At 51.1% G+C, this 10,940-nt stretch overlaps 2 protein-coding genes across 3 annotated transcripts; one reads left to right on the top strand and one right to left on the bottom strand.

Annotated features, from left to right (window-relative positions):
- Positions 1–682: 682 nt before the first annotated feature.
- On the top strand, positions 683–3,053 carry HSD17B10 (hydroxysteroid 17-beta dehydrogenase 10). Of its 2 annotated transcripts, XM_079727372.1 has the most exons (6): positions 683–757; positions 1,117–1,281; positions 1,908–2,072; positions 2,201–2,329; positions 2,408–2,516; positions 2,716–3,053. In XM_079727372.1, the coding sequence occupies exons 1-6, from the start codon at positions 731–733 to the stop codon at positions 2,904–2,906; spliced, it is 786 nt and encodes a 261-aa protein (XP_079583498.1). In that variant the 5' UTR covers positions 683–730; the 3' UTR covers positions 2,907–3,053. The 2 variants fall into 2 exon arrangements, with proteins under 2 accessions (XP_079583498.1, XP_079583499.1); XM_079727373.1 differs by lacking the exon at positions 2,201–2,329.
- Positions 3,054–3,365: 312 nt separating this feature from the next.
- Positions 3,366–10,940, bottom strand: RIBC1 (RIB43A domain with coiled-coils 1; the record flags this gene model as incomplete). The annotated part of the gene is made up of 6 exons (XM_079728005.1): positions 3,366–3,437; positions 3,548–3,928; positions 4,357–4,475; positions 8,585–8,929; positions 9,134–9,215; positions 10,824–10,940. The coding sequence occupies 6 exons, from the start codon at positions 10,938–10,940 to the stop codon at positions 3,366–3,368; spliced, it is 1,116 nt and encodes a 371-aa protein (XP_079584131.1).

Below are 10,940 nucleotides of genomic sequence, written 5' to 3'. Positions count from 1 at the left end.
GCTGACCTGATGAAAGATGTTTTTGGCTTCTCTGTTTATGCCTCTTTGGGTTTGTGCTTCTCAGCAGCTGTCTCAGAATGTCTGTCTCCTAGCTTCTCTCTTAATGGCTGCCCACATCCATATCTCTGAGAATCTGTCGGTCATCTCTGTTCCTCTCCATCTCTTCCTCGACATATTTCTCTGTACATGGCTCTCAGAATCTCCATCTTTGGATATCCATGTCTGGGTTCTAGAATCTGGTTCTTTGTCCCTTCCTTCGTGTGTCTGTACTGTAATTATCTCTTTTTCCAATTGAACTTTTTCCAACTTCCCTCTCGTAAGGCATGAACCTTTTATTATTCCTCTGGTTATCCCCAGTGCCCCGCACAGAGCCTGGCATATAGGAGTCTCTCAGATATAAACATATGAATGTTGAATGGAGGCTTTTTCCGAGGAGTAAGGTACGCACGCTCAATCTCCTGTCCCCCTCCGCCCAGCGGAGCTGGCCGTCTGCCCAAAGGCCGGAGGCTGTGGTGGTGCGATGCTGCTACTCGTTGTTTTCTCCCCCGGGTGAAATAACTCTCGGCCGGGACCTTGCCCGGGCCTGCTCTCGGGTCTTGGACGCTAGCTGCCGGCACTCGCCTTTTGTTCTTAGCCGCGGACAGCCAGCCTCGCCGGCCCCGCCCCGCGGCTCTGCCTCGGCCAACCAGCGAGCGCCCGGCAGTCCTGCTTGTAGAGAGGCCAGAGCAAGATGGCTGCTGCGTGTCGGAGCGTGAAGGTAACCGGGTCTTCGTCCCTGCTTCTTGCCCCGCTGCACCCGCTGGGACGGCGCGGCCGTAGAACTAGGGGGGAGAGATCGGTGCTGGGAGAAAGGGTTACTCTTATCGAGGCCTGCTATTGCGGCGGTTGGCCTCGGGAGGTGAAGGTCAACTCTCTGTGGCACGTGCATGCGGGGTGTCTGGATGGGCTTTTTGGGGATGAGACACCCAGAGGTCCCATCGTTAAAGTGAGGAGGCACATCAGGGTTAAACCGCAGGGGTGACCGGGAGCCTCCCTCGCAGAAGCCTGGGAAATGGGCAGATGCAAGGGTGGGGGTGGTCTGTACAGTATAGTTGTTGACCGTGCCCCTCTTCACAGGGTCTGGTCGCCGTAATAACCGGTGGAGCCTCGGGCCTCGGCTTGGCCACGGCGGAGCGACTGGTGGGGCAGGGGGCCTCTGCTGTACTTCTGGACCTGCCCAACTCGGATGGGGAGGCCCAGGCCAAGAAGTTAGGGAGGAACTGCGCCTTTGCCCCAGCGGACGTAAGTGGGATTACCTCACCTCTCCCATGGGGTCCCTTTTCATAAGGGTACCGTCTATGTGGGCAGTGGACCCATCTCCTTTTCCCTTTTGGCTGGAGCCGTTTTCAAAACGCCTTCGGTAAGGAATTTCTAAAGCTGGGTTTCACAACGGAGGGGTTGGGAATTGGCCATATCAGAATCTCCTCAAGGAAGTATGTATAGTTTGAAAATACATATTGTGCCCTGTAATTTTATATTTACAAAGTCAAAAAACTTTCCGTGAAACAAACTACAGGAAGTAAAGCTTGACGAAATTATCTTAGCAGGTACGGGTACAAAAAAGCTAGTTTATCTTCATATCAATAATTCTCAAAACTTCTCTGATCCACAGCAGTTGAGAATCTCTAGGGGTATGTGAATTTATCAGAAGAGGGTATGGATTTCAAAAATGTTTTGAAACACTGCTCTGTATTACCTAACATTTTCACCTTTATCCCACTCTCGAGTTTTCTTTCTCCTGGCCTCTCCCTTGCTTACACAATTCTCTTGTCACTCAGAGAGTGAACCTGCCTTGCCCTCCCCTCCTCAAGATTTAGTGGTATGTGTGTGATGGGAGATGAATACCTTCTCCACTTCTCCCTTTGAAGGTGACCTCAGAGAAGGACGTGCAAGCAGCCCTGACTCTAGCAAAAGAAAAGTTTGGCCGTGTGGATGTGGCAGTCAACTGTGCAGGCATTGCAGTGGCCAGCAAGACATACAACTTAAAGAAGAGCCAGGCCCATACCTTGGAGGACTTTCAGCGAGTTCTCAATGTAAGGCCTTAGAGGTTCTCCAGGGGTAGCAGTAAGAAGTATCTGGCTGTGGGTGTCCCCAAAGCTTTTAGGGGACAAAAGACTGCTTCTGCTTTAGGTCCTACACCATGTCTCTACTGGTCCTCCAGGTGAATCTCATAGGCACCTTCAATGTGATCCGCCTGGTGGCTGGTGAGATGGGCCAGAATGAACCAGACCAGGGAGGCCAACGTGGGGTCATCATCAACACAGCCAGTGTAGCTGCCTTTGAGGGCCAGGTGTGTGAGTAGGCGCAAGGCTTGTGCCTTGGTGACTTGTTGGGTCCCTTCCCCCTGTGACTTCCACTCCTTCTCCAGGTTGGACAAGCTGCATACTCTGCTTCCAAGGGGGGCATAGTGGGCATGACACTGCCCATTGCTCGGGATCTGGCTCCCATGGGCATCCGGGTGATGACCATTGCTCCAGGTAGACATATCCCCTCCCTGCCACACCTGGGATTGGATGGGATCCATGGGCAACTGAGAGGGGAAGGTATTTACCATCTAAACAGCAGCAGCCTTCTATCTCTGGGCATAGGGAAGCACCACAAGTAGGGTTAAGGTGAGGAGGGACCAGGTCAATATGAAAGCGAGGGTGGGTCTCTGACTCTGGTTGTCTTGTCTAGGCCTATTTGGCACTCCGCTGTTGACCACCCTCCCAGATAAAGTGCGCAACTTCCTGGCCAGCCAGGTGCCCTTCCCCAGCCGACTGGGTGACTCTGCTGAGTATGCTCATCTGGTACAGGCCATCATCGAGAACCCATTCCTCAATGGAGAGGTCATCCGGCTGGATGGGGCCATCCGCATGCAGCCTTGAAGGGGGAAGGCAGAGAGAACACAGGCTCCTCTGTCCGTCCTCTTCCTGGAGTACCCTACTCCAGCTTGGGAGGAAGCCCAGTAGCCATTTTGTAACCTCTGCCCACCAGTCACCCTTCGTGCCTAATAAAGTCTATTTCTCACAGGGGAGCGAGCAGCACTGTGTGCTGGGGGAACTGGCATGGGGAAGAAAGGTGAATGGGTGAAGACTCTGACAGGGTTGGATGCTCAGAGCCCAGGGGTGGGGCGGGAAAGGCAGTACCTCACACCTTTTGTGTCCTGTTACAACACGTGGCCTTGATTTTAGTGAATAACTTTATTACCTAGGGTCAAAGGTGGTGGTGCTGGCTCAGCTCTCCCACTGGGTAATGGATTGGTGGAGGGGGTCTGCATCATCTTCCTCTCGACTCAGCCTCTGTGAGCTTGATGGGGGGAGGAGGGAGAGTTGACCATCCTGAGCTCAGCGGCTGCTGGTGTTGAACTGCAAGTGATATTGGGCTGTAGGCTGATTGGTGTAGATTATTGAATTCAGTTAGAAATCCAGAGGCCTCAGGTGATGGGCTTTCCCTCTCTCCCTGGCCCTTGCCATCTGTCTCCACCCTCCCTTGGCATTCATCCCTGCTGCCACCCCCTAGAACTCACTGGTCTCTTTAAAAGCTTCTTAGCCAGCCACTGGTTGAAGAAGCCTAGTCCCCCTCTGAAATTCAGCTCTTCTAGCTCCATTGCTGCCTGGGCCAAGCACATGGACTGGCCTTCCCATATGATATCCAGTGCTTGTTTGGTCTGGCACTGTGCCTCCTTTTCATGGTGTTGCACCTCCTGTACTTTCTTGATGGCAGCTCTCTGCTCTAGAGTCATGCCCTCCCAGCAATAGGGCAGGACCCTGTGGGGAGCCATAGGGTTTTGGGCGACCTGGGGGTTCTCAGTCAGTAGGTCACTTGTGATCTGGTTTTGGATCTCCGTGAGGTTGGCCTCCTGTTGCTGCTGATGCTCACGGCGCTGCTGCTTAGCCATCTTAGCTACCTGGTGGGGCCCCAGAATGTGAGCATTTGGATGCCCAACCTCAGGGAACTCTCAGTCACGGGAGGGGGAGACATGGCCCTACTCAGGGAGAGAAGGAACAGATATTGCATGGCCTTTGAGTGACTTAAGGTGGGGGAAGGGCTGGAATGGGCAGGGAACTCCCCTGCCCTCTGGAAGCCCTTAGACTAAGAGGCTGGGGAAGGGAGGGCAGTGTTCTGTTCTCAGGTCATCCTGAGTCTGGAGGTGGGGAAGGGGACCTTCTGCCCTAAGAGGGCCCTTGGGTGAAGGGGGAAATCCTCAGGTAAATGAGAGGGCTGGTGTTGATTCGAGAAGGGTTGTGAGGGGAAAGATGTGGCTGAGGTTCCCCAGGACTTTGTTCAGGGGACTGGGGAGAGCCGGGTGCACTGGATGGTTCTGGCCATACGTACCTGGGCCTTGTTGGCTTTGGCCGTGGCACACTTTATGGCCTCGCGGCAGCACTGCTCCAGCTTGGCCACCTGGATGGCCCGCAAGTCCACGGCTAGGCGCAGCTGTTCACTGAGCGTATCTACACAGAGAAATATGGTCAGGGCACTGTACTGGCTTGCTGCATTCCTGGTTCACTCATTCAGCCATTTGTTCAGCGAGCTTTGTGGATGTATGTGTATGTATGTTTCGGAAGGGGGTAATGTCCTCATTGGAGGGATGTGTGGAAGGAGCTACTCTTTGGGGCCAGGGATAACCAAAGTGACAGCAACAAGAATTTCTCAGGTGCCTCACTGAAAGATGCCTCCAATGGACCTGAGTCTCAATGCAGCTCTGTTGCTTCTGGGCTGTGTGACCTTGGGGAAATCATTTCATCTCTGAGCCTCAGTCTAAGGGCCACGTGTTGGGTTCTGAGGATACCAACGAATTAGATCCTGTCCTCAGAGAGTTCCTTGTCTAATGGAGGAGATGGATCAAATGTAGATCATCAGACCACAATGTGGTAAGGGCAATGACAGAGATGTGTGTAGGGCATTAAGAGAGCTTTGGGTGAGAGGAAGGCTTCCAGGAGGAGGTGATCCTTGAAATACATGTTGCATATAGTCAGAAAGAGCAAAGGGCATTCCAGGCTGCAAGCACAGCATGAGCAAATGTATTGAAACTTTGCTTCAATCCAGCCACACGAGTCTCCTTGCTGTTTCTAGAACATGCCAGACGTTCCTGCCTCGGGGATTTGCAATAAACGTTGCTCTTGTCTCATGCTCTTTTGCCTCCCTCAGGTCTTCGCTCAAATGTTACCGCCTCACTGAGGCCTTCTGTCTCTCCTACCTAAAATTGCCACCTGCCTGCCCCCAACATTTATCCTCCTTCTCTGATTTATTTTTCTCCCTAGCATTTGTCACCATCCAATATACCCTACATTTTACTTAATTATTTTTGTCTATTGCCTGTCTCTCTCCTCACTAGAAGGTAACCCTTGTGAAAGCAGGGATTTTTGTCTGTTTTATCCACTACCATGCCCTAGCACCTGCATCAGAGCCTGGCACATAGTGGGTGCTCAGTAAATATTTATCAAATGAATGAAGGAAATCAGGAAACAGCATGGTCTGTATCTTAAATTACAAATAGTCTGCTCTTCCTAGAGCATAAAATGCAAGTGACTGGGGAGCTCTACAGGGGCCAGACTAAGGACTAAAAACTTGACCCTGAAGGTCGTGGGGAACATGGAAGGATTTTAAGTAAGGGGGTGACACAGATTTGCATTTTAGAAAGCTCCTTCTGGTGGCCAGTATAGAGGACAGTCAGGCTGGTGGGAGACAGTTGAGGTAGGGAAGCCATCTTGGAGGCTAAGGCAGTAGGCCAGTTGGGAGGGCTCAAACCAGGCCAGTGATAGAAAGGAGGGAGGGGAAATATATGGAGGTTACATCAGCAGTACTTGATGGATTGGATGAGGGAGTAAGGGAGAAGAAAGACTTGGATGCTTTCCAGGGTCCTGGCTGGGATGACTCCATGCATCGTGTGGCCACCACTGGAACTAGAGGATACAGAATTCAGAGCAGGTTAGGGAGCACTGATGAATTGTTTAGGAAGCTGAGTTGGAGGTGGTCCGCAGGCACCTGGATATCTGATTCTGCAGGTAGAGAGTCCTCAGCACAGAGGTGGCGACATTTTAGCTGAAACCAGAATGAGGACCGAGGGCGCCTGAGGCAAGTATGCAGGGTAAGGAGTGCGCCAGGGACAGAGTCTCAAGAAGGAAGAAGTAGAAGGAAGAGGAATCCATAAAGGGCAGACAGAGGAGGAATGATCGGAGAGCTACAGGCAGAATGTGCTGTCACAGAAGCCAAGGAAGAGAGAGGTTCAAGAAGGAAGATGTGATCAGAGTCAAGTGTAGCAAGAAAGTCCCAGTCAAGGAGAGAAGACTGAACAGAGCCTCTTGTACCTGATAACACAAAGGGCATTGATGATTTTAGTAAGAGTAGTGTCAGTGAAGCTGTGTGGGGAGAAATGAGATCTCAGGGGTTGAGGTGTGACTGGAAAGTTCGGAAGGAAAGAGCAAGTGGAAGCAGATTTTTCAGAAAATACGGCTGTAAAGGAAAACAGCTAGCTCACAGCATCTAGAGGAATCACAGAGTGGAGGGAGACTTTTGTTTTTTTCCTAAGAAGGGTTAAACACAAGCATGCTTACAGCCTTCACAGAAGGGGCCAGTGGAAGGGCAAGTGTTGAGAACCCAGCCGGGAGTACCTAGGGGAGCACAGCCTGTGTGGGAGGCAGGGGGAATGGGGTCCAGAGCATAGGTTGAGGGGTTGGCTCTGGAGAGGCACAGGGACACAGATTTCAGAGACTGGAGGGAGGGGGAAGGGAGGATAGGGGTGCCTTGTTTCATTTCACTCTTCGTAGCAACCCAGAGAGGAAAGATCAGCCCCATTTTTCAGATGAGGTCCAGAGGTGAAGTAAAATGCCCAAGGTTACACAGCCAGCAAATAGTAAGTTGGGATTTGAATCCAGATCTCTCGAGGAAACAGCCCATGCTCCTTCCATGACACTACACAGACTCTCTCCCAGCATTCTGCTGTCCCTGTTGCCTTGCTCTACCTTCTTGTACACCTGCCTGCTGCCATTGGGCAGCTGGCCCCTGGTTCCACTGCGACTGTTCTGACAAAAATCACCAAATACTCCTAATTTCCAAATCTCATTTTTCAAATCTCATTTTCAAGTCTCATTCTTTTCCTATCTGAACTTCTCTGGGGCATTTGACGTTATTGATGACTCCCTCCCTGAAACTTCTCCCTTGGCCTCTGAGTCCCCAGTTTCTCATGGTGACTGACAGCAAGTGTGGCTTAGCGGTCAAGAGTGCAGGCTCTGGAGCCAGCCTGCCTGAGTTCACTTCCCGCACTTCCCGCTTCCATCACCCACTAGCTGTATGATTTTGGGCAAGTTATTTAACGTCTCTGTTCTTCGGTTTCCTCCACCGAAGATAGGGATACTACTAGTACTTGCCTCATAGGATTGTTGTGAGGATAAAATGAGTTAATACATGGTAGAAAGCTTGGCACAGTGTCTGGTACACAGTAAGCGCTCAGCAAAGGTTAGCTCTTCCTTTTGCTACCCGCTCTGCCTAGAATGACCTTTTCTCATTCCCACTCTCTACGTTGCCGGAATTGTACCCAACTTTCCAAAATTGGTTCCTGACAGCGGGCCTGTGCCAACCCCCTACCCTGCCTCCTTTCCTTTGTGAGAACTGACCACTCCCATATTGATGTTCCCTCCGTGTGCTATATATACTTCTATCACAGTACCTCTCATAGTACCTAACGCGGTGTTAAAGTATAGATATGTGCTGGTAAATGACCTGTGCGTGTATCTTTTCCTCTTACTCTACACTGATTTTCTGGAAGGCATGGTTCTGTGGGTTCCTGGAGGGTAGGGTGCCTTTCTTGTTTACTTTGGTCTTCAATTGTTCATTCAACAATGACTTATTGAGCTCCTGACACTGTGGCAGACAATGTACTAGGCAACTGGGATATAGGGGTGGAAATGAGATATGTGGTTCATCTTCAGTGAGCTGACATTTTGGGGAGAAGACAGACATTCCACAAGTACTTTCAGATACTTAGTTACCTCCGTGATAAGCGGTATAACAGAACAGGGTGCTATAACAGGCGTGGTTTTAAAGGTGAGCAGCGTGAGTAGCTAAGAGATGGTCCTTGCCCGTGAAAGGCTTACTCTAATGGAAGAGGGGGACATGGCCACAGATGTCATAGTAATATTGATAGTAGCTACTGGTTATTGAGCACTGACACTTGTGCTTTACTTACAGTATCTCATTTCATTCTCATACGAGCTCTATCTGGTATGGATTAACTTCCTCATTTTAAAGATAAGGAAACTGAAGCACAGAGAGGAAAATTCATTTGCCCAAACCAGCTAGTAAGCAGCAGAGCCATTAGGTTTGTCTTCACTCTGCTGCCTCCAGGTAATGGAGTGCCAGGCTGATTGGGGATCAGTGGCTATACTGTCAGTTGATGAAGGAAGTCAGGGAGGTTGGGGCCTGCTCAGTCTAACCTTTCAGCATCAGCCCCTATGGGTAACTGGACCTCCCCACGCAGTTCTGGTCTTCTGGGCGCTGTATCCAGCTCAGGATGACTCCCCACTAGGCCTCAGGCCACAGCCTGGAGGGCCCCGCTGCTTACCTGCGCAGATCTCCTCAACTCTGGCTTGCTGTTGCTCTTGCTGCGGCTTCTGCAGGCTGCGCATGAACTCCTCCTGCTGCATTCTCAGGCATGTGGCCCTGTACCAATCTTCCCCAGAGAAGTACTGCAGGCTGGCTGGGCCCCAGTGGGGATCGTTGTCACCAAGTTGAGCTGGAAACTCCCTCCAGAGTCGGCCTGAATCCTCACAGTCAAGTTCACGGCTTTTCTTGGGCTGCTTCTCCTGCTTCCGAAACTCGTGCATTTTCTTGACCAGGTGAGGTGTCCATTCTGCCTGTTCCTTCTCTAGCGTCTGAGCCACCATATCATACTGCGCCTGGTTGGTATCTGGGGGTGGTGGGTAGGGGCATGGAGAAGGCCCCACGGGAGGGACAGAGCCCACTCAGCACAGCCACTGTTCCCAAAGGCCAATCTGGTTTGTCTTACCACACCCCAGGCCTCAGGCCCCACTCCGAAGCAGAACTGCCCTGCCTTATCCCACTCAGGCCCTTGCTTTTCCCCTTTGTCTGGCCCCTGGCCTTGGGCTTTTACCATAAGCTGCCACCTTGCTCTGCGTTTTTGCCTTCCAAAGCTTTTTCTCTTCCATGTGGCTGTTCAGGGCTTCAGCATCCACCTGATCCCAAAGAAATGAGTTAAATCAAGGTACAGGCCCAGCAGTGGGCCTCGAATGCTCTAACACAGACTGCTCAGAATTTACCTGCTTCAAAATCCTATAGGATCCCCAGTACCTACTGGATAATATTCTACCATCTCAGCATGGTTTGTAAGTCCCTCAGTGGTCTAGCCTCTTCCTCTGTCTCCAGCCTCATCTCACCCTCTTCCCCCTCTCCCACCCTCAGAAGCTCTGCTTACAGTTCCCTGCACACCCCAGGCTGTTTCATACTGATAGCCTTTGTTCCAGCATCTCCCTCCACTTGGAACACTCTTTCCTCCCCTCTTTACCCAGACTCCTATTCATCCCTTAACATCAGCTCAGACTTCACTTTCCTGACCCCTCCAGCAGGTGCTACTCCCATATAATCTAGGGCCCACTGCTGACACTATAATGAAGTTTGCCTCTATTGATTATCTCCTACACCAGACTGTGAGCCTGCTAAGGGCAGACACTGGGCCTTAGTCAGCTTTGTATCCCTACTGCCCAACCCAGTGCTTGGCACAGAGCAGGCCCTGAGGAAACGCTTGCCAACTAGATCTCAGTCACACCACTCATCCACCCAGCCAGCAATCTGTTTTTTCTTAAACTATCAATATTTTCTCTTTATTTTGATTATAATTCATTTAAAATGTTTCAAAATAGTGCAGAAGGGAATACAGTTTAGTGAAGAGTAAGTGTCCCTCCCATCTCTGTCCCTCAGGCTGGTTAACAGTTTCTTTTTTTAAAATATATTTATTTATTTTATTATTTATTTGGCTGCACTGGGTTTTAGTTGCAGCACACAGGATCTTCGTTGCAGTATATGGGATCTTTTAGTTGTGGCATGTGGGATCTAGTTCCCTGACCAGGGATCGAACCTGGGCCCCCTGCATTGGGAGTGCGGAGTCTTAGCCACTGGACCACCAGGGAACAGTTAACGGTTTATGTAGCCTTCCAGAAAGAGTTTTAGGCATATGCATGCAATACCAAATATTCTTTTTTCTTTCTTTCTTTCTTTATTTCTTTATTTCTTTATTTTTGGCTGAGTTGGGTCTTTGTTGCTGGGCGTGGGCTTTCTCTAGTTATGGCGAGTGGGGGCTATTCTTCATTGCACCTTGTTGTGGAGCACGGGCTCTAGAGCACAGGCTCAGCGGCCATGGCGCACGGGCTTAGTTTCTCCGCGGCAGGTGGGATCTTCCCGGATCAGGGCTCAAACCCGTGTCCCCTGCATTGGCAGGCAGATTCTTAACCACTGCGCCACCAGGGAAGCCCCCAAATATTCTTTATAGACTTCTTTCGGCTCCATTTGCCTGTCTCTTGAGAACCAGGCCACTTGGCCCAGAGCTGACTGGAGAAGTCAGCTGTCACTGGCTCCTCTTCCCCCCGTCTCTTCCCCTGCACCCCCAGTCCCCTTTCCCAGGCCCTTCCCACACGTGGGGGTGGGTGCCTTTTCACCCTCCCCCTTCCTTTCTAGCCCTACAGTCTGCTTGCATCAGGGAGGGGCTGTGATGGGCACTGCTATGTCCCTCTCCAGGTGCAAGAGTGAGGTGGCCCCTGGTCCAGAGAAAGTCCCCGCTGCCCACTCACCGGCATTTCTCTGGTCCACACACTGAAGAATCGGCTCTGTTGCTCCTTTTCTTGATTTCTTCTAGCCTCTATGGCTGCCACCTCCTTGGGATCTGGTTGTGGGTCTACCTTATACAT

This window comes from Hyperoodon ampullatus, assembly GCF_949752795.1.
Source record: "Hyperoodon ampullatus genome assembly, chromosome: X".
In the NCBI taxonomy this organism is placed as follows: domain Eukaryota; kingdom Metazoa; phylum Chordata; class Mammalia; order Artiodactyla; family Ziphiidae; genus Hyperoodon; species Hyperoodon ampullatus.
Note: the sequence above shows the minus strand (reverse complement) of the source record. Positions and strands in the feature narration are given on the sequence as shown.